General features: G+C 40.2%; 2 protein-coding genes across 2 annotated transcripts in view; one reads left to right on the top strand and one right to left on the bottom strand.

Annotated features, from left to right (window-relative positions):
- Window positions 1-18,930, bottom strand: part of LOC101848732 (UDP-N-acetylglucosamine transferase subunit ALG13 homolog) — a 23,060-nt gene extending 4,130 nt beyond the window's left edge. The window contains exon 1 of the mRNA XM_005093562.3: window positions 18,491-18,930. Within this exon, the coding sequence (XP_005093619.1) occupies window positions 18,491-18,550 (60 nt within the window). The 5' untranslated portion in view covers window positions 18,551-18,930. The remainder of the gene's footprint in view (window positions 1-18,490) is intronic.
- Window positions 18,931-19,010: 80 nt separating this feature from the next.
- Window positions 19,011-24,006, top strand: part of LOC101848338 (liprin-alpha-1) — a gene marked incomplete in the record, with an annotated part of 88,793 nt that continues 83,797 nt past the window's right edge. Inside the window, 1 exon segment of the mRNA XM_013079852.2 lies at window positions 19,011-19,566. Coding sequence (XP_012935306.1) covers window positions 19,327-19,566 — 240 coding nt within the window.

The following is a 24,006-nucleotide window of genomic DNA, read 5'->3' as shown; positions in this document are numbered from 1 at the left end:
ACACACACACACACACACACACACACACACACACACACTCATTCACCTTCTCTCGCTTACTTGAAACACAATGTACAAACTCTGAAACACACACACCCAATACACACTTCGTTACCTCAAAGAGTTATATCTGACATGTTTGGCCGTTTTGAGTTATCAAGACTACTAAGGCCATGAGATTAAAGACCAAATGTTCTATCAGCTCTATCAAAATCGTAAGATTATCCGGAGTCATTATCAAGATATTAAAAGAAATGCATTTGAAAAAGCTTGACATGTTGAGAAACTTACAATTTTTAACGTCAAATTTCTCAAAACTAGGTAGAATCTACTGATCAGACACATGTAGATAGAACTTTATTCTAGGGAAGCGACTTGTGTATTCCACACAGCTGACTGCGGTCGTAGTCGTAGCAGTTGAAATGGTGAAAGGGTACATAGGTTTAACGCCCCTGTCAACACTATTAGTTTATTTATGAGGCGGGACCTCCGAGTTTAACGGTCATCTCCAAAAGGACATAGCCAAAATGGGAAATTCGTGTAAAGTGCCTTTCCCAAGGACACAACATCGGACCGGGCTGAGGCTCGAGCCCCGAACCCGTACCCGAAAACTCACGATTACGGGTCCGGTAACCCAACCACTAGGCCACCAAAGCCATCTCCTAGCAGTAGGTAAGCTTTAATTCCAAATAAATTTTCGTTTAAACACAGAGTGTTTTACGACCCCATCGACTCAATTTAGATTCTTCTGGATGCTGGCTTCGACCCTGCCTGTCAATGGTCAGGGCCAACCTATAGAGCCGTTTTTTTCGGCTGAACGGTCATGCACACTCACGTTTAAATGCATCTAAACATACCGGTACTTGTTCCAGTTTTAAATTGACAGTTCAGTTCAAGAAACTCGCCAGCCAAATGTCATTTGTCTAAAATCAATTTTCTTGTGTTTTTCTGTGGCAAAAAAGTCGTAAAATGAAATTCTTTTTGTCAGGTAATAATGACCGTATAGTGCGAGCTGGAATCATGTAACCAGTTTCCACAGATTTGATATACGACGCGCATTATCATTCAAGTTCAAGCATTTGTGATATAAAGCCGCGAACTTGTTTTACATTATAACTCTTTTCTCATCAAGAAGCCAATTCAGAGACCGTTTAGCTTTAGAATTAGTAAGAGTTTTACGGCACTTGCAACATAATAAGGTCATATATGGGCCGCAGAATAGATCCGACGTGTTACAAGAGGGTAGCATACACACACAAAAAAGGGAGGAGAGATAAGGACAATAGCTGTTTAATTGGAAAGAAGGAGCCCTTTATTAAAAGAAAAAGAGGTGTAGCAAAGTCATCATTCGACTAATCACCCGCGGGTTCTTCTCTAAAGCGTGGTGGGTGGGTGGGGGGTAGGGTGCAAGTGGGAGGGGTGGTCAGAATTTAAAGAATAGCCGTGTAGGCCACTCAGGTCTCCGGAGCCGCCGACCTAATTATTAAAGGGTGTTTTGTCTCACCAACTCACCAAAGGACAACAGCTGCGTTATAAACGATTTAATCCCCCCCCCAAGCCCCTATCAATAATGTATATATCGTTAATTTACGTAGTTGAGTACTTATACACCCGTCACGCCAAACAAGGACGAGAAAAATACACCCAAGCAAAACAAAGAAAATGCAGATTGGCCTAGCTGATAACTACGAGTAGATAACTAACGTCCAACAACGAAACCAAACTCGCGTCTTCTCCACGATACAAAGCGAAGACCCAAACAATTTTAGAATCTATCTGTCATTGTATGGGTATAACGTCCCTTTCAACATTGTGAGGCTTTCTAAAAGGAGGGGCCTCTGGATTTGAGGTCCATCTCTGAAAGGACTTAGCCAAATGGGCGGGAAGCCTTAAAAACCCCTTGGGGGATCCAAACTAGGGTCATTCGCTCGGTAGTTCAGCATGATACATTACCAACTGAGCTAACGGTACACCGTCACTATTTTACATTAAGGGTGTAGTTTGAGTCTGAGTCAGGATTCTTTTTTTTTCAGCAAGACTTTTACGGCACTTGCAACATAATAAGGTCACATAAGTGCTGAAGATTAGAGGTGTTACGAGAGAGTAACAAATACAGAAAAGAAGGAGGAGAGATCAGGACGATGTTTGATAAGAAAGAAGGAGCAAACCACAACAGAGCACCTACCAACCACTCACGAGTCACGATTCGAGAAGCAACTCATTAAGCCATGGCCAATAAGAGTTATTTAACATAGGTGTTTTTACGCCATATCAACACAATTGAGATGAATTAGGAGGTGAGCTTCGACACTGCCTGTCACTGTCAGGGCCACCCCAGTCTGAGAGGGGTACACGTCATAATAATATTTAATATACAAATACAAACGTCTCAGCGGAAAGACCGAGAAACCCTAAAAATTATCCCCGCACGGGAATAGAACTCAGGTATTCTGCGTGAGATTGCAAAGCGCGTCAAGAGCCGGTTCACGTCTTTTTCATTAATTGCGCGTAGCCAAACATTTACATTGTACAATCTACAGTACTGCACGACCGGCGTATATAGAGTTTCAGTTTGATGAATCAGGAGAACAAGCAACCTATCAAACTATGGCCAATAATAAAATCTGGGCCAAGACAAGACGTCGGGTAAAAAAAAAGAAAACGGAAATGCCAATGACGTCCTACATAGTAACTAAAACTACCTTCTTCATGACGTAGCATAATTTATCAGGTCGCGGCGCGTGAAAGTAATGTAAGCCTACAGGTATAGGCCCACAATGTATAACCATCCCATGGCTTCGCGCACCCCGACCATCACACCCAGTTGTTTTCTTCTTAGGTACGACACAGCTGCAACCGTAGTTTTAGCAAGAGCTTTACGGCACTTGCAACACACGCCGAAGATTTTAAAAATTAAGGTGTAACTAGAAAGTGACATGGTAATGACAGAGAAAAGAAGGAGAAATTTTATAACGATACATGTTCGATGACAGAAGGAGCAAACCACACTAGGCAATCAGTAATTTCCGCGTTTTGGACCAAACCACAGGTTTCAGTGGAGCACCCCCCCCCCCCCCCCAAGTTTAATAAACAATTTGAAAATATGTAACCCCCCCCCCCCCTTTTTTTTCCTCCATAATTTGAAGTTTTGCAATTAAGTCCTGAAAACAATTCTTTTGCGATAGTTGTAGCGGTCACATGTGTGTTTAGTAGTTTAAAAAAAATACAACCGTTTGACCCCTTAAAGTAAAATCAATACACAAATATAATGCGGGAGTGGAAGTAAAAAACAACAATTACTGACTCAGACTGCTCTTGTTCTAGTTACTTGTACAGGGGGTGGGGGCAAAAGAACAGCAGGACTACTACATGAGCAGAAAACGAGTTTTCGTTGAGGGTCGTTCTCTTGACTTCAACATCTTCCCGGTCTTTAGTTTTAGTTGACGTTTTACGGCGCTCGCAACTGCATAAGGTCATATGAGCGCCAGAAGATTAGAGGTTTTACAAGGGAGTAACAAACATAAAAAAGGAGGGGAAATAAAGACGATAGATGTTTGATAGGGAAGAAGTAGCAAACCACACCAGAGCACCCGCCAACTACCCACCTACTTGACGTACTCAGTCTACGTGCGTCACTCGGCACATTAAAATTGCGTGCGGCCTATCCACGCAGTACGGTGTCAAAGATTTTAGTATCCCAGTCCCAGTTGAAACTGCTGTTGTCTTATTAGAGGAGGGTCCTTCAAACTGAACCTCCATCTTCAAGAAAATCAAGAGAATGGACAGCCTTAAAAGTTTGCAATCGACCCAAGCAACCCCCCCAAAAAAAACCAAAAAACAACAAACAACAAAAACAAAACAACAACAACAAAACAAACAAAGAAAACAAAACAAAAAACAAACAAACAAACAGCCCCACCAAAACAAACAAACACCCCCCCCGAAAAAAAAGCCAAAACAAAACCCAAACACCCCCACCCCCCACCCCCTAAAAACCCGCCCTGCTGGGATTTAGTAGAACCAGAGCCATCCGCACCATGCTCAATAGCTCTCGGCATTAGAGATGTGCAAAATCCGGATAAACTATAGGATAACTGAATAATTCTAAAAGAAACATTGTCCGAATTCAGACTCTTAACTCCCTTTCCTGACCCGTTTGCCGAAGTGGGTACACCCATTTGTTGAAGTGATGCTCACCCGTTTGTCGAAGTGGTTCTACCCCATTTGACGAAGCGGTTCATATTAATAAAAAATAATATTATATAAATTGCCGAAGGGGTGAACTAACATATTATCCGGATTTTGTTAAAGCGACTCATTGCCCAGCCCTAACTACACACCTCTGTATTTTCACCACTTCGCTTCAGTGTTATATTAATTAGAATTTAGGTTACAGGTAATACATATATGTATAAGTTGTAAAGCGCATAGAGCATGCTGCAGATCGTGGATATGGGCTATATATTATTATTATAACAGATGTTATTATTATTAATATTATCAATATTATAATTATTAATTATTATATTATACTTATTATATTATTATTAATTATTATTATTATCATTATCATTATTATCATCATCACCAACATCATTACTACTAGTATTATCATTATTATTATTATTGTTTATTATTATTATTATTATTATTATTATCATTACCATGTATTATTATTATAACAACATGTCGCCAAAGGTGCTAGTAGGCCTACATGTACAGGACTTTCTCAAGCAAAGGTTCTGAACAATATTGCTGCTTTCGGTTTGAGTTTGAGGTACCGTATCTATGTCACTCTCTAAAAATTATAACATACGCTTTAAAAAAAAATGCCAGCACTGATGCTGCTATTTTACATTTCAAATACCGGTACAGTGGAACTTGCTTTGAAGGCCACCAGCTCAAGACAACCATCTGTACAGACGGCCACTTCCCATTTTCAACCTTTGCGTATTTTCTTTTACATTATAATACCGCGGTATAAGACGTCCACCTGTCTAGGAAAACCACTTTTCTCCTAGGCAACGGGTGGCCGTCTTAGACAATTTTTCGACAGTACATCTATGTAGAGTGTTGGCCCTACATTTCGTGTACCCGTTTAACGGTGGTATCGGGGACACAGTTCGGTCATTTGAGGGTCACGACAGAAACGAATTGATTTCTTATCTTCATCCATTATCAATATCAAAGGTCTGACAAAACAAATTATACATTAAAAAACCACACAAAAACCCCACGACAAAACAAAACAGACAAAAACAAACAAAAATAAAAAATAACCAAAAACAAAACTGTAACTGCAAGTGAACGCAACTCGGAGGCATAGCATAATACAAAATTAAATCTAAAACCGTATCAGTTCAAGGTACATGTATCACTATCAGTACAGTTTGAAATGTTCATCTTTTTCATTATCATCGATCGATACAGTTCGAAGTGATATCTGGGGTCAGAAAAGGCTGTGTCCTTTCACCATTACATTTCAGTCTACACGGACAAGAAAACACAAGAAACAAACGACAATCCAAAATAACTCTAAGAACTGTTTTTCGATGACGATCATAGCCTCACACCAAGACCAGGAAAGCTCCAAGAACATGATACTAAATTAGTAATACCGGTACCACTAAACTGAACAAAGCATGTGAGAATATGGAATGAAAGTGAGCACAACTAAGATAAAAGTAATGAAGATCTCCAGAAACCAAACGCCATTAAATATCCAAGCAAACAACACACAACTGAAACAGGTACAAGAATTCAAATACAGGAACATTATTAGAAGCGAGAAAATGGACAGACCAATTGAAACAGGAGTCCAAAAGAAAAACGCGATCACATACAGTACCAACTTGCATCCATCTTCTCCCATTAAAACATTCCTATAGAGACCAAGAAAAAACTCATCAGAATCAAATCTATCTTCATACCAACTCTTCTCAGCTACCAGTGCCAAACTGGACCCTCAGCAAAGCGCAGCAAAGTAAAATAACAGTATGATAACTGCTAAATGAACAGAATAAATAAAAAACGTTAAAAAGCACGAGAAGAGACAGACATAGAAACAAATAGGTTACACCAAACATCAAGAGAGCGTCAACACGAAATGGAACACACCGAGAGAAACAAATATAAGGTAGTTTGGACACATAAAAGGAGAATGGGGCCCCAACATGCAGCCTCTTAGGCCTGCAAAATGAGATTCGATGCTTTCAAGATACATACATGTAAAATGAAGGCCAAAATACAAAAGGAAGGCAAAGAAAAAGATGGATCAATGGAGTGAAAGATACTCTCCAAGAAACAACACGATGATATAAACTATACTAAACAACTACTACACACCTGGCCCATGTCCGACAGTTGCATCTCCCCTTCACACCTCGTGAAATAAGAGTAAAAAAAAAAAGTAAAGTAGGCTACCTGTGTCATTAGTATTAATGCAATTTCTTTCTGCGATTATTCACGGTGCTCTTAGATAACGTGCGTCAAAGGGGTTTTTCATGTTACTGGAATAGATACGTGGTATCAAACTAAAATGCTTGAACCCACTTCATGAAATTCAACATGTCCCAGTAGAATGTGCCAAGGGGGTAAACATATTAGTCCCACGCAACCCACAAAGCAGTCTTTTCCTCAACGAGGAATTACACGTAACAACCCATGCGTGTACTGTTTTTCAACAGAATTGAACAAGAATAACACGATTCCCTGCTGAAGGAACACAGGTTTGTTTATAGAGTAAAGAGAAGCAAATCGACACATTAATGGTTGTTTAGCGCCGGTACTACATGTAGTAAAAAGTAAGACTGACAGACAGAAACAACAGTGAAAAAGTAAAGAAGTATGACCTACTAGTGGCGTCCGCCAACTACCCGCGACACAGGTTTAAACACTACTATTACTAAATACAACTGTAAACAATTCTATCTCTTCAGCTTTCGTGAAGTTTTACAGACTCCTTAGTTAATTAAATAATCAACATATTTGTTAACAACTACTGCTTACGAGGCTGCACACATCCCTCCCTGCCCCAGCCTATCTTTACTACTTTGGTGCCGGTAATGTAGCCTACACGAGTTTAATTAAAACAGCTTTATGCGCTGCTCACGTCAAAGGCGCCATATCCCGGACTCTAGCGTCGAGATCATTAGGACAGAATGCGTTGCTGTTTCGGGCTCTTCATCTCAACAGCTTTTCTGACGCACCGAGCCCCTTCACCGATGTGAGGTCTCCTTGCTAGTCCGAATATACTATATGCCTTAGCTGTCAACCATCAGGATCCATTCCAGCATGTGTCCACTCTCTTCAATCAGATCCAGTGCTTTGCTTCCTGAACAGTCTCATGAGGGGAATTGATTATCTGATTAATTTTCTTTGGAACAAGTCCTGCCACTCCCATCCAAGTTCTGACGTTGGTTGCAATGAAACCTCTGCAGCCAACTTCATCTGGACAGTAAGTTGCTTTCCAACCTGCCTCCTCACATTTTTCAACATGCGTCTCAAAGCGAATTTCTTTTCGCTCAGGTACAGCACTGATTTTGCCTTCGTGAGGCACCGTGAACTCCACCAGGAGCGCCTCTTTCAGTTTATCATTCCATATAATATAACATGTATCATAAACCAGAGGATTCAAGCGTCTCTAAAGATGCCAGAAGGGGGCTCTCGTGGCCTAGAGGTTAAGGTGTTGGCCTCTCATTAAAAAGGTCCCGGGTTCGTCCCGGGTTCGAATCCGGGTAGCAACTGAAACATCTTCTCTAAATTTGTCTCCTTTCACCTCATTTCCTGCTCTCTAGCAATGTTCTGTCGTCTGCTTTCGTCTCCTCTTTCTGCCCCCACCCCATCACCTCCTTTGCCCCTTCCTCTGGGCTCCTGATTCTTTCTGCAGCCTTTCTACTGCTACTCCTTCGCTTCTTCTTACTGCTGTCTTTCTGCCACACCCCTGATCTTCTGGTAGGAAAGATCTACACCTAGCCTTCTCGGACAAGGTCGAAAAAATCTCCGTGTGCAAGTTGCGCACGTGAAAGATCCCTTGGTGGTCTAAAATCGATAAGAGTAGGCTTCGGCCGCCACCCGGGCAAAATTCAAAATTTCCTACCAACTGAAAATATTAGGTGTGTCACGCGCGCTCATATGACCTTTCTTTACGAGCGCCGTAAAACACTTTAAAAAAAAAAAAAAAAAAAAAAATGCCAGACGACACAGCGGCTCGGAAAGAATTTATATATATATATATATATATATATATATATATGGAAGAATTGGAGCACTCCTCAGCTATCATATGTTCAAATTCTAAGACATATAAAAAAGCATCATAGAAGTTTCTGAACGGAGCTTACTACTGAGGATTAATTTGTTTGGTTTTCCAAGGCACACAGCTCCCACAGCAGCGCCCCTTTTGGAACACCCTGAACATTTTTCAGCATCAAGGTATCTCTGTGAACCAAGTTTTTTCGTACAGTTTTGATATCTAGATCCTTGGGTCAGTTACATTCTCCTTTTGTTCTGCTCCCGTAAAATTTCGATCTATGGTAAGCTTCAACTACCCAATTTTTTAAATTTTGAGTTTGAGTAAAGAAGAGAAGTATCAGCAGAACCTGTCCATGACAACCACACTGTTCACAGGGGATTCATTGTAAGTTGCACGCGCGGCACACACACTCCCTCTATCTGTCTGTCTCTCTCTCTCTCACACACACACACACACACACACACACACACACACACACACACACACACACACACACACAAGCATACAACACACACACACACAAAACAAGATTGGCTGCAGAGCAACGTACCGGTAATGATAATGACACAAGGGAAATAACCGTAGTATTGTCAGACTGTGCTTAGATAAAATGCCGTCGCTTCCCCTTATTTCTGTTCGTTCCCACGTATTCCCGCCGACTCTCGTCGGGTATCATGAGCATTTTTCTTGGTAGGCTATACATTTTCAAAACTAGGATTGGATTACATATAAACGTATAGGTTGATACAACGTACAAGTAAAACAATCAGGAAGACACATGCACAATGCCAGTAGTTTCAAAGAGAGCACACTTAATCCAACATTGGAAGATTCACATGTACCAGCAAAGTTCTGTCCCAAAACGGTGTATTCGGTGACAAAACTGCTTCACTAGTGAAGTCCTTGTCAAGGATATGAACAAATCCCGATACAATAGAACATGAAGATGGGGATACTTCAACTTCTAACAAGAAAATTTTCAGTACAATTTGGTCACATATAATAAGACAAAAGAACCTGCAATTAATTTGAACAAATAAAGTGACCATTTGGGTGACGCTTGGAGGCTCACATATTTAGGTTTGTCCATGTCGAGTACACACTCTTTTAAACTTAAAATCTCTGGGATCTCTGCTTATAAACAGAAAATATCCTTATATCGGTCCTTGCTTTTCCTCCTTTTTGCCGTTTCCTTCTGATGCCTTAATCTGTCCCTTTTTCTCCGTGCTGGCCTATTTTTCCCTCAACCTCACACCTTCTCCCACTGCCCTGGTGGATGGTTTCAAATGAGTAAACAGAAGCACACCAAAATGATAACAGCAGATGACACAAAGGGGGTTCTCGTATTTTAGAATTTATACTTTAACTGGTAGCCAACAATTCTCTCCTTATATGTTACAAATGACAGACAAACTTTGGTAGAACTGGAAATAAATATGACTAAACTTTGCTGCAACATCTGATATAAAGTCCTTAGATAAACAGACTGTAAATATCCATATGGATTCCTGTCACGTAAGTATCTTAAGGGAATTAAAAAATCGGTGCTGGTTTAAGTTGAAGGTCTATTGCCATGTTTCTGGTTTAGTTGAAGATATACTGCCAAACTGGTCCGACAACTGGTTTATAATTGTAGGCCTGCCAGTTTAGATAGGCTTAGGACTTGTGACAAGGATCTGTTTACAAAAAATCATTCCCTTTGCATTTAAAGTTTATACAGGTTCGAGACTGTCATCAGCCATATTAAAATGATTTTGTGGTTGTACATGTATTTTTGGGGGGGGCACCCCTATTTCTTGAATACAGTCCCTTCCGATTGCTTACTGTTGCAACTTGTTAGATCTAATCATAATCTTTACCACCATAAAACTCTTTGATCTAAACAACACTGGAAAATAAAGTAATCCACTCGACTACATACTGCAATTAATATGCCACTGCCTTTGATCTCAGTACCCCTTGCACTGTCGTTATCTTGGCCAATAAGGAGGGACTTGCACTTCTCAGAAGACCACGGTCAATTGAGCAGGACTCAGGGTAGACCACTGTAGTGCGGTGGACTTTCAACTAAACTGGCACCGAAAAATTTTCCTCTTTTTGAAAATTTGACATGTTTAAAGCTGAAAAAGTTGTTAAGGCACAATGTTTGAATGCAGCTGATTTCCCGCAAATAACTTAAAGTCAACAGACGGTGGACAAAAGTTTAGATCTAGTCCAACATACAAGTGGACCCGCGTTATCAGGCGAAGGCAGATATTGACACAGAAATGTGATTTTTCTGACTTGGGTAGAAACGGGAGATGTCACAGAAAAATGCAATCTGACTTGTTCTGTCATTCAGTCAATAGTAGCCAGCATATTTTTATTTCAAAACCCTAGTAAGAATGATCTCCCTCACAGCCGAATTGAAGAATTTCATGATGTACAAGTGGGCAGCCAAAAGCGACATGCAGACAAGAACGAAGAGATGGGTATGATTGAAAGTCGGCATTTTCTTAAAGTATAAGAGATGCTCATTGATACAATAGCGGTCAAGTATGACCAGATAAAATTAAGACAGACTGGCAGAAACACAGGAAGGTAAAGAAGTAGGAGCTGCCAGTGACAACTTCCAACCAGCAGGGTTACAATAAAATGTGTGGATACAAAGGAGGAGGGGGCAGGGGGTGGGGAGGTGGTCAAAGTAAGTATGGTAGATTTTGAGGATGGATCAATACTTCGACCCCTTGTCTTTGATAGATTATAAAACAAAAGAACGTTGCCTAAAATATGTGAATCAGTGCCAGTGAAATTGATGTACATTGAGCTCACTGAGGCCTGATTGTTGCAAAATTGGGATATAAATCCCAAGATTCCTTAACCCTTTCTCTACTCCACAACGCTTCTCTCATCCAGGCTGGTTAATCTGCCAATGACAGCAACCTCTCAGAGTCTATGCAAGAATTTTCTCGTTGTCTTACTACAATGCAGCTTTAATCAAATCCCATGGTATCTCATCGCCACATTACCAAAACTGAAGATGCCTTAAAAAAAATATAAGACATTGTCCAGGACGGCCACCCTTTGTCAAGGAGAAAAGTGGATATATAATATAAAAAGCAAGGAAGTGGGAAAAGGTTGTTTGTGAAGGTGATTGTTCTGGACAGATGGCTGTTAGAACAGGTGCATATTTTAAAATATTGTAAGAACCACCAGATGGGGGACTCTGTGGTTGCCATGGGAGCACTTTTATTTTCTGGAGATTACCATTTTTTGATTTTAACAGCTTCCAGCAAATGGCAAGGTGGAGCTTGAATATGCAGTTGGTTTTGTCAAATACAACTAACAAGTTGATATAATATGAGTGTTAGGGTTAGGGTACTACATTTGATCGGTAAGAAGACTTGTGGTGGGCAAATTGGAGGAAAAATCAGGAATATCTTTCAACTTTCAGCATTTTTATAATAGATTATATAGTCCAACTTGCCAAGCTGGAACCTGTCATTGCAGAATTCTCCCCTTAGGGGGAGACGTACACTCCCGGAAACATTTTCTAAACTAAAGACTTTTATTCACTTTCATGTAATTGTGCAAGAAGTTCTTAGGTATATAGGATGTACTAAGGGTGAATTTGTTGATTTTTTCTGAAAAATGGGTCTCTGTGGTGGCCATCTTGGATTTTCAAACCACTTTCTTAAGAAGAATTTCATAGTAGATACTGAATTATCAGCCTGAAATTTGGCACACAAGTACAAACCTATATGGACTGGGGATCCCTATGAGAATTTTGATTTATCTTTAAAACTAAAAAAGTGAGCCCAAAATCAATGGACCCCTGAGAGTCAGTGGACGAAATTTTGGGGTACATATTACAAAAAATTTGAATATTTTCAAAAGTTACCAGTATTTCCCTATTTCCTCACATAGATCCCCAGAATAGATCTTAAAGCAACCAAACGCCAAATTTGAAGCTTCTAGTTTCAGTAGTTTTTGAAAACTCCTTGCACCAAGAAGGTCACATATGTCAAAAAGTAGACTTAGAGAAAAACGGAAAAAACAGGGATTTTTAAAAGGATTTTTAGTACAATTTGCACTTTTCAAACGCTCTTTTACTTTGCTTTTAGGTCATTTAGGGTGTTTTTTCAACAGTTTCGTCATTGTGACCCGATAGAACAGATGTCAAAGGATGCTTTTCTGCAAAAAACAAAAGTTGGATAGTTTGACATTTTTTATCAATATTGTCTGGGATCGCTGACCCGCGTCTTCCCTTAATCATCCTTAATTCCTCTCTATAATAGATCAGTCTCAGTAGACACCACAACCCAGATATGGAGAGAGAAAATTTTTGCCATTAGAGGGATTTGACCTGTTGAGAAAGGAAAATGTTTTGCCAGCCTGATTTGAAACAAAACTCCTTAGAAAGTTTGGTTCCACCTGCTCTCTTCACACAACGCTGCCAGGTAAAGAAGGAGGTGGAGGGGGTGCAGTTTGGAGATAGCTGTTACCCCACCCAAACCCCGAGAGCCCTGAGAGGTACAGATGGTCAAAGCAGTGTAGGTGTGAACCCTAACCGCTCTTTCTTCATTCAAAGTACACAAGAGGCCCGCCGGCATGGAAACTTTCCCTGGTAGTCAGAGGTTTCAGATTTAACAACTGCTCACTGTCCTGACCATATAGCAAGCCAAAAACTTAAGTTCTCTGAATTGTTGTTACATGCAGGGAGTTGAATTGATTAATTGTTCTTACTAGGCTACATTGATGTGTAAGGTTAAGAGTGGAAACAAAAAAAGACGTTTAGTAGTTTAGTTTTTAATTGGTCAAAGGATTACTAGTAAGACTGATACGCAAGCCAGTATCAGAGTAGCTGGGATGGCACTAACTTATTGGGGGAGGTGTGAAGCTTTGACCATTGACTTGCAAAACTGGACACGTGACCCTTGGGCCTTGGTCCAACTGCTGCCACTACAAAGGGCCTTTGACATTCTTCAGTATTGGCCCCAAGAGTAATGAAATATACATAGTAATTTTGGGTTAGGGTTAGACATCTCAGAATTTAGGGGTAGGATTGTAGGATAACTCAAGCTATCGAACCAATGTCAAAATGATCGCTCACATGGATTTTCTGCCCTGGCCATGCAGGTGTTAGGGGAAATGAAAAAGCTGACAGATTGGCCCATTGGGGGATTGGGTTGGGTCAGGGCGGTTTCCTAGTCAGACTGAGGGCGCAAAGCGGCTATCGTGGCAGAAGCCAATCACGCCCGACTTGTTGCCTCATTTAAACAAATACATTTGTTTTCAGGCAACGAGTGGGGCACCCTGTATTATGCTGAATAATAGTTGATATTTAACTAAACTAATTTAAACTGGAGTTGGGAGTTGGGGGTCAAAACTAGATTTTTATCCAGGGCCTTTCATAGCCCCCCTCCCCCTAAATTTCCCTTCAAGAGGGGAATATGTCAAAGTCAAGGCCAACACTTATTTTTTGGCTCCTTAGTGATACCTGTCGTTTCTTGTATTGGACAAGTTGAACTGTACTGTACGTTTGACATAAAATATAATAATAATAATAAGGCCACTATTCCCACCCCCCGTGAGAACAGCCCATGACCTGCTCTGCTATTTTCACTCCCATCCTGGTGAGGGCATGAGGCGAGGACTCCCCCTTGACCTCTTGCAAGGCGATAAAAATCACTGTTTGCTGTTCATAGAATCTAGTTGAATGGCCTTTGCCCAGCCCATAGATTAAACTAACCCTGAAACTGATCTAAGTGATCTCACCAATAACAACTTAAAGATATTCTCTGTGCTGTTCTGTTCGTGTCTGTGCTATAGGCCTACTGTATGTAGCACGCCTGAAGGGGTTGAGAATAGCGAGACAAAGGCTATTCTTACCCACAGGCTGGAGAGAATAGCCACTTCCTAATAAAAGTAAAAAAAAGCAGAGGTCCTTGCCTTTTTCTAAGATAATTAAATCGGAGTGTCTACGTACACGGTAACCGGCACCTAGCCTCAGTGTCTACGTACACGGTAACCGGCAACCGGGCACGTAATCTCAGTGTCATGTACACGGTAACAGGGCATGTAGCCTCAATATCTACGTATACAGTAACCGGCTACCGGGCATGTAGTCTCAGTGTCACCAGAGACTATATAATTTTAAATACTCTCTGGTGTCACGTACACTGTAACCGGGCAGTTCAGAACTCCGAGTTCAGTTTCTGTCATCCGGTGTTGCCTTCAACTCCACCCCCCCCCCGACTGTACCTTAAAAAAAAATCAATAATCTTCCCCCCCCCCCCCCCCATTCTGGAGCCCTATACTTCGCAGCGCACAGGCTTTGAATGAACTTTGGTGACCCCAACCTGTACTCACAATGTGATGCAGACGCACAGGTTCACTGACGGCCATCTCTATTTTCACCCCGGGTGAGAATAGTGCAGGCGAGTCTTTTGGCTATTCTCACCCGGTGCACGTTCACCGTTATAGCCTAGATCTAGGCCAACCAATTTTGCGTTCACCCTAAACCACAGAATTCTACACTGAGATAACAGAAAAATTGTAGAATTCTGTGCCCACGGCGCCACTTTTCGCCCGATTCTGTTACTTTTAGTTTGCGTGACTCAGCAGCCCGCCGGAGCTCCACGGCTCGGGGTCACGGGGTTAATGAGCCCTGAGGCGACTTTGCCGGTGTCGGTCGAGAAGTTCGCATTTTTGACTATGTTTAAAACGATATAACTTCTTCCCCATCCCAGACAGCAAACCATTACGCGGATGTACTGAAAGCTCAATGTCTTGAGATTTATTCTGCGTTAGAATGGTTAGTTTCTGTGCCTTAGTTTTTGTTCTAGACAAGTGTTTGTAGAGTACCCAATTTGTCCTATTTTAGTTACAAAGTTATGAATAAATGATTGTTATTTTAAAAAAGGCACGACAGATCTCTCCAAATTCTGTGTTAAACTGACTACGAATATCATGTCTTTTACCATGAGAAATCTTAAATCTGCGGTAGTAGTAATAGTCAAGTCATAAGAGAAGAAAGATGCACATCTGCATATTTTAACTAAAGACGATCAGCGTTAGCTCTTATTTTACTATTAAACAAGAGAAAGTTACTCTGCGTTTGTTCATGAATCATGCTGTGTCTGTGGCAGCCTGCATACAACTAAAAAGATATAATATAAGCAATTTAAAAAACCACAAAACCGTGTAAATACATGGGTAGAGATAAACATCTAGTATGGAATAAAAATAATGAGAGCTAAAACATTCATTCTTAGTTTTTGTGTAGGAAATATGCGCGGACACAATTATGAATGTAAAGAAATCAGTCACATTGTCAGTTATTGCAAATGGTCATAGAAACGTAAAAAAAGCTGGAAAAGTCTGGTGCTGATTCAGTGTCCCTGGAAAGCTAGAAATTATTCTTATAACGCAATTACGAGAAGTCATCCTTATTATTCAGTCAACTTACAAAACCTAGACTTAGCGTTTTAAGAAAAGTAAGCAATTTCTGGAGTGTAACAGATACTGTTCGTGTATTAGATCTATGTTGAAGATATATTCTAGCACTAAAATCGATTTGTACTTTTCATTGAGAAACTTCATGATAACTTTTATAAACTTTCGAGAAAATATGCGAATATTCATGATTATATTAGACACATAAAGTTGTATTTGGAGGAATTACTTCGTAGCGAATTGTGTGCCCGATGGATAAAATTGCAAAATTACAGCCTTCTATGATAAGCGCAGATACCATCTTTTCTGAGTATCTGCACTAATGTTATGTCGTTCATATTCCAAAAGTTCGACAGATTTTGACGATGCGTTTTTTTTATATTGATTTTTTTTCATTCACGCTAGTCCCAAAAAAAATTACAATTTAGCATTGCCGACTCCAGCACGTCTAACGAAATAACCAGACAAGTTACAACGTCCGTTCTTTTTTGAGTCTCAAGAGCAGAAATGCGTGCTTTGGGTGCACTAAATGAGAATTACCATAAATACAAGGATACACCTTAAATTGTACGTTGAAAAGTACCAAAAATTAAGTCGGCCCAGACAGAGCGGCGACAGGGAGCTGACCCCTGTGACCCCGACGTGATAAGGCGCCCGGCGGGGAACCCCCCGCGGCAACTAAAATTCCACTGCCGGTGCGCCGTGTGCCGTGAACAAACGTTCCATTACTACTGTTAGCCTACTAAAAGCGTACAATTTTGTCTGTGGGCAGTGGAGAGAGAGAGAGAGAGAGAGAGAGAGAGAGAGAGAGAGAGAGAGAGAGAGAGAGAGAGAGAGAGAGAGAGACCCGCGTAGTTCTGCTCGATTCGAAAAGTTAAATTATAGCTGTAGCATCTTTGTAGACGACCAAATTAATTTACTTTTGTGTTTTAACACCATTTTTTAACTTTGTTTTGGTCAAGTTGATCGTCCACACCGATAGACAGTATTCAGGAAGAGATAGAGAGAGAGAAGAGGGGAGGAGTAGATCTTGTGAGAACTTCCGGGCAAAACAATATGGCGACCCCCATAGTTCGACTCGATTCGAAAAGTGAAATAGCCATAGCATCTTTGTAGTCGATAAAATTAGCTTACTTTTGTGCTATAAACGTAATCTTTTCTTTGCCTTTATCCATTTGATCATCCACATCGATAGAAAGTATTCCGAAATTAGGAAAAACAGGTCGTGTTTCACACCGAGTGAGAATAGCCTACGGTGGAAAGTCTCACCCGGGGTGTGAGGTCGATCGTATTTCTATTCTCACCCCGGGTGAGAATAGCCACTTCCTTCACGGCCTGTCACGATGGCGAGCCCGACAAGACGCTTGTATGACTTTCTTTTTTTTTTCCGCGACAGCACAGGACAAATATTGATTTATTTTCATTCCAGTTACCGTGTACGTAGATGAGTGATTATTCGGACTCGAGTCCGAATATGAAAAAATGTTATTCGGACTCTGATTCTTGTCCAGCATGACATCACTTCCAACTTCCTGTGACTCGTGAATCCGGCTTCCTGTCCTGCCTCACTCGTGACTCGCCTCAGGCTGGGTAGAGACCGGGATCACTTCGGGCAAAAAGGCGTTTTGTGCAGGAGCCGAGTTTTAATCTTATGATGAATTTGAGGCCGGCCTGAAAAGTTAGAGCGCTTCTAATAAATGTTTATTTGTAAAGAGGTCATCAGAAGCAATTAAAGATGGCTCGTTAGCGTGTGTCGGGGTCGGATGGGCGGCCTGCACACGTGTGGCTGTGTGCGTGTCGGGGAGGGTGGTGGGGGGCACTATCGGTCCGGGCTTTGAACGTCGCATACGCGTCAGTCTCTTTCCCCCCGGCAACTGATCATTATTACAATAATAAGCTAGTCATGACGTAGATCTACGTAATGAATTGTGCGCTGGTCTATGGAATCAAAAGTTGCCATATGCTCAGCTCTACACAGCAACACAATTTTTTCTTGGTAAACAATCGATATGACACAGGCTTGTGTATTTGAACGAATCGGTCTTTTAAAAAATTTTTTACACAGCTCATAATATGCAGAGGCCAGGTGGTCTGCTAATCTTCAATTTTACCTTTTTCTACAACAAAGAAAGTGGGAAACGTGGGGGGGGGGGGGGGGTATCAATGAGGCGGCGGGCATTGGATCGGCAGATAAGGAGTGGGGGAAACTAAAAAATGGCGGAAAATTGGAAGCACTGAATGTTAGATCTATGGCTCGTAGATCTATAGAACGAAGACACTTCCTTTTTTCCGGACCCGAGTCCGAATAACATTTTTTCATATACAGACTCGAGTCCGAATAAGAAATTTTTTTATTCGGACTCGAGTCCGAATATGAAAAAATGTTATTCGGACTCGAGTCCGAGATACTGAGACTAGATAGGTGCCCGGTTACTGTGTACGTGTAGAGATACAAAGACTAGGTCCTAGGTGAGACTAGGTGCCCAGCCCCGTGTACGTAGACTTCTAGATCTAATCTACATCTAGATCTAGATCTAGATTAGAAGATCTAGATCTATACTAGATCTAGAATCTATATCTAGATCTAGATCTATACTAGATCTAGATCTATACTAGATCTAGATCTATACTAGACTAGATCTAGATCTAGATCTAGGCTATATATCTAATATTAGTAATATCTATATCTATATCTAGATCTATATTAGATATATCTAGATTTAGATCTAGAATCTAGATTCTAGATTCTTGATATATAGCTAGATCTAGATTCTAGATGTGATTCTGTTCTGGTCTTACCTTTTTTATCAGAGAATCGAACTGTGTAGTTCCTACTGTTACGAAAATTGTTTTCCCCATATTTTGAGGAGTAACAGGACGGTGCTGTCGTGGCAGTATGTGAACGTTACAGCAGTGAAGTGTCAGTGTTTGTAAACAATGAGCTCGTTTTGAGTTTTGAGTTGCGTCAACATTTTGAACTAATTGTTTCAGTATATTGTTTCCGCGATTCTTTTTTAGTACTCAAAGGATTATGCAAAAAGTTTTTGGAAAAAACAGTGGTCCGAAAAGTAAAACAAAAAACCATATCTTCGAAATATGAAGAACTTTACCGATAGATTTATCTAAGTTAATATGTGTAATATCAGGTTCATCCAAAAAGACCTGTTTAAGTTTTCGAAAAGGATATTGCAACCTTGGTATTCTATTAGCCTGCCTAGAACTTGCATGGGGGGACTGTACGAACAACGCCCCCTCATGGCTACTCGTATGATAAGAGTTATCTCACTCAGTTGCATTATGGGTATGACACACTTTTTTCCGCCTGTGAAAATGGCCTCCCCTATCAGGGTAAGACTCTGATAGGGTGTGTTACATTATTTTTTGTTATATACATTGTTATTTACCTTAACGCTTCCTAAATGGCCTGAATACAAAGTAGAAATGTGATGAATTCAATGGAGACTAATGCCTGGGCTGACCCAGACCCTGGCAGTATGTAAGGAATGCTTTCTGAACACCGGTTTGTTGACTGCTAGATTGTGCCCGGCTGCATTTTCATGACGAGGAGGTTCGTGTTTCTGATATTTTCTTGGGACGTAATTTAGGCCTAAAAGGTCTGTGAAATATCTGTCAAAATGATGTGCGATGTGATGCCAACCATCTCTGAAGATGGTTCCAATGACCGAGAGTCTCAAGGTTCAGGAGACGACTCGAACTTCGAGCAGTTGATGGTGAACATGCTCGACGAAAGGGATAAATTGATGGAGAGTCTGCGAGAGAAGCAGGAAGCTCTCGATATTACAGAGGCGAAACTGCTGGAATCGAACAAAGACCGAGAGATAATGCAAAAACAACTTCAACAAACGACACCACAGGTTAGTATCTTTGTTTTTGTTTTGTCGTGACTGGCATGTTTTTTATGGGTTGATGGCCTGACTGAATGAAATGTTTATGATAAAAGTAGGAAGTGAGTTGGAAATGTTGAAGTGAAACCCACGAAGTTGATTCCTGGTGGTCTTTGATTTTTGCTGTTTTTATTATTTTTTTCATTGGGTTTGCAAGGGTTTTATTTTTTAATTGTTTTATGGACAGCTTGGCAATTCAGATGAGGGAACTATATGGTCCACATGTGACTTGAAATGTAGCTGCAGCTGAAATTTGTGGACTAGCTCCCTTGAATGATGTCATTGCATCCTCGTTCTGGAATTTTATTGATCCGTTCAGTCCTCCCACAGTTTTGATATGAGAAGGGTCAAGGGGGCATTATCTGTTCCATGTAATCCAAGTTTGGGCTAGATTTAGATCTAGATCTAGAGTCACTTCAGTTTAAAAAATATTTATAAGAACATTATTAAGTGTTCCTGGGAGCAAGAAAAATGATGATGAATATTTGTTGTTGATGTTGTTGCTGTCCATCCAGAAATCTAGAATTTAGATCAAGATGGTATTCAATCAAATAAAGACTCTAGTCTAGACTCCAGATCTCAATCTAAAATCTGACCATTTCTAAAGTCTAAAGGCTAGATTCTAGATCTAGATTCTAGTTAACTTATAATACAGACTGAGACACAGAGTAGTTTGCTATTAGAACTTAGATGTAGTAGATCTAGGCCTACTGGTGCCAGCACTCATCAGACTCCGTGCCATTTAAATTTAGATCTAGATTTTTTCTAGATCTAGAATCTAGATTAGATCTAGATCTAGATTCTAGATCTAGATATCTAGTTCTTGTATATAAGTTGTAGAGATGTTTTCCAGTTTTGGATTTTTTTGGCGCTACCACCTTGTGTCTTGTTGTAATTAGGCTTAAGGTATTTTAAAACAAGTATGATTTTTTTTTCTAAGTGGCTAGCCGTACTTAGATCTAGATCTAGATCTAGGTTTGGTCCTATCGACTAAAGCCTGTTAAGTACACAGGTCTCATTAGATCTAGAATCTAGATCTAGATCTAGTAACTAGTAATTATTATTCAGGTTCAAATACATGCAAGTCAGTAAGGCACCTTTTTGTTTTGTCTGAAATACAAATACTTTAGGCATTGCAAACTAAAAATTTCATTTACAATTCAGCCATCAATATTAAGTAGGGCTAGCCTGACAGTCTAGCCGTCCTTTTAAGTACGGCTAGCCTGGCTGTCTACCCATACTTAAGTACAGCTAGACTGGCAGTCTAGCAGTACTTATCTTAGGCCCTATTAACATTAGAAAACAGGAGTTTTAAAATACATGCACTGTCATTAAGGCACCTGGTTTCGTCTCAAATACAAATACTTTAGGTACTGCACACTAAAAATGTATATTTACAATTCAGTAGGCCTATTTTTTGTTAAATGGTCAGTCTAGCCATCATATTAAGAATAAGTACGGCTAGACTGCCAGTCTAGCCGTCATTAAGTACGGCTAGCCTCTTCCTTTAAAAAAAAATATTAAAGAAAAGGTAGGCGCTAGTTGCAACGCCATGTTCTGAATAGAGCTCCCGTGCTATTTGAAACTTCTCGTTTTGAATAGTTCCTGCTATTTGAAACGCCAGTACTAGAATCTAGATCTAGATTTTGATCTAGATCTAGTAGCCATTGTTTCTACATAAATAATATATTGTAGTTCTGCCTGAATTGTGGAAGCTTTCTCAGTTTCTTGAAAAACCTCCTAGGTTCACTCCTTTTTTATGACCTTGTCTTTTATTCCGATCAATACTGGGTAGATCTAGATCTAGATTTACAATTGTTTCTGACATTGTTTGCACAAACGTAGACTAGACGTAGTCTTGTTCATCTCTCATAATCAGGTGCAACTCGGTATAAGCAGTAGGCCCTATTTCCTGTCGGCAGTGTCGTCGTATAATAGATCTCTACCGTAAAATATTAAAATTACCTTTAACTTTAAGTTTAGGCCTACAGAACGTACAAGCTGTCTACGTAAGCTGTCTACGTTCTGTAAGTCTAATGTTCAGTGCTTCCAAGCATGGCATCGAATCCTGGTCCCGGAAGTTTGTTTTTTTTCCTTCTCCTGAGCCTGAAATTTAAAATAAAAAAAAAAAAAATTAGACTCACAGGCCATGGAAAGCCACTATTGAACTTTAACCAGGCCTAAATTGGTAAAAGGAAAAGTATAGGCAATACTAAGGCCTACTTCGTACAGAGCTCCTGTTGGGGACAAAACCGGAATGTGCATGCTTCATCACTACATGAAAAACTACAAACAACAAGTTATGATTATTTATGGGAAAAATTTGTTGGTCAGTCGAGAAGAGGAAAAAAAAAATAATGGTTTGACTTTGACTTCAAGTGCAGACGCGCTGTCCATTCGACCATCAGAACTTCCAATAAGGAAGTGCAGATTAAGCATTATATTTTACACTCTGTGACACAGCGTTTTGTTTAGCACTGGCGCTAATGTCAACGTGGCGTTTTATTTAGCACTAGCGCTAATTGCAACGCAGCGTTGCAAATAGGCACTTTCTAAAGAAAAAGTCCAATGTATGCTGGAGATTATAATTTTGTAGTTAGTTGTAATTTGAAAGTCACTCCTTTGGGAGGAACTGATTTTGTCCTGACTGTGTAATAACAACTAATTTCTTTTGATGACATTGACTCTGTGTGGCACTGACAGAAATTAGGATTGAATCACACCATGTTGCTGTTAGAGTGGTCTGTCAGCCTTTCCTACAGGCCGAAGGCTAGAACCCTGATGGCCACTGGATTGGAAAAGTATTTAAGACCTTTCCAAGGGAAATTTTCTTCGATACTTTTTCTCCATATTTGAAATCCCCCAAACTTCTTGTATTTTTTCTCAGCATGAATCATAACTTTATCATTGGCCTAAAGAAAGTGCAAAGTGTATAAAAAAACTTGCAATTTGTGGATTACTTAAAAGGGACAAATAATGTAGTTAATTTTAATTTTTAATCTAGAGAAACGAAGAAGACCGATTGATGTTCCTCATCAAACTTTACAACATACTTGATTTTCATGTTTTTGAATTTTGACATAATGAATATATACTTGACAATGCACTGAATCTAAGGTTATTTTTAAAGGATCTTTTCTTTCATTTTCAGCAGATGTTTGAAGCCTATGTACAGTGATATGTTCGGAATCTTTTCTATTGGGTCATACCTTTCCTCTGGAGTTTAGTTTCAGTATAGTTCTGGTAAACAGTTAAACTATCACTTGGTCTTTGATATTTCCTTAAATAAATACCATTATTATCTGTAATGAAAACCAAGAAAACTGAAGTGGGGAATGGAATGTTTTCACTTAGTTGTAGTCTCCAGCTAACACTCAGACTCAATGAAATACAGTTCAGACTTGGTGTTTAATATTTTCCTGAAGTCTTTTTATCTCTTCATTTCTTCAGCTCTCGACTATTTGTAGCTATAAAGAAAACTAAAGCAATGTAGGTGTTTTAAATGCTCTCATTGGATCGCCTACGGTTTTTGTATCATTTAGGAGGCTAACTGCTTCGACCCTGCTTGTCAGGGTCAGCTTGAATTCTATATGAAAGATGAAAAAGCACAACGTGATGTGTGTGTGTGTGGGCATGTTTAATTGGTCTGGTATACAATCTAGTGGACAAAAAAGGAGACATATCTGTTAGTGGGGCTGAGAATAAACCATTGACAAAATGTTTGCTTGTATACAGTAGTTATAAAAGGAAAGGAGGTGGTGAGAAATTATTTAGGCAAAGGGGACTTGTGTGTCAGAGATAGGGGAGAAGGATAGCCGAGAGAGTCAGAGAGAGAGAGGGGGGGAAGGGGGGGGGGGTGCGTTTAGCATGCATAGTCTGCACAGGAGAAGAGACCGAGATAGGCCTAGGGCATGCAGTTAACAATTGAAATTCCACAGCATTGTCGTCTGCGTGTCATGTTTACTGACTGCACACGAGACGTTTCGTTTTCACTGAAAGCTTGGCCCAGTGTGTCTCCGGTGTTCACGTTGCCTCTCTGTGTATGTTTTTTGGTTGTTTTTTTAGATGGGGGGTTCAGAGAGCTAGTATAGCTTTTATTGTCTTTATTTGAACGGTTCTGCAACATAGCTTGTGCTTGTCGCACCAGGAACAGGTCTGTTAGGTGATCTTACACTTACAAGTACTGGACCGGGCACATGTAAAAAGGATGATAATTTGTTATGGAGCGATTCGAGAGTAGTCATACCGGGCTTAGAATTAATGCCAAAACAAAAATGTAAACTGTTTATGGATATAATAATATCATTGTCACTAGTCCCCCCCCCCTCTTCTTTTTTTCAACTCTGTCATTGTTTGTGCATGTGCGGGCTGTGCGCCTGTGTGTGTGTGTGTGTGTGTGTGTGTGTGTGT

Source organism: Aplysia californica, unplaced genomic scaffold, assembly GCF_000002075.1.
Source record: "Aplysia californica isolate F4 #8 unplaced genomic scaffold, AplCal3.0 scaffold00066, whole genome shotgun sequence".
NCBI classification, from domain to species: domain Eukaryota; kingdom Metazoa; phylum Mollusca; class Gastropoda; order Aplysiida; family Aplysiidae; genus Aplysia; species Aplysia californica.
The sequence above is the reverse complement of the archived record's forward strand: the minus strand, read 5'-3'. Positions and strand labels throughout refer to the sequence as shown.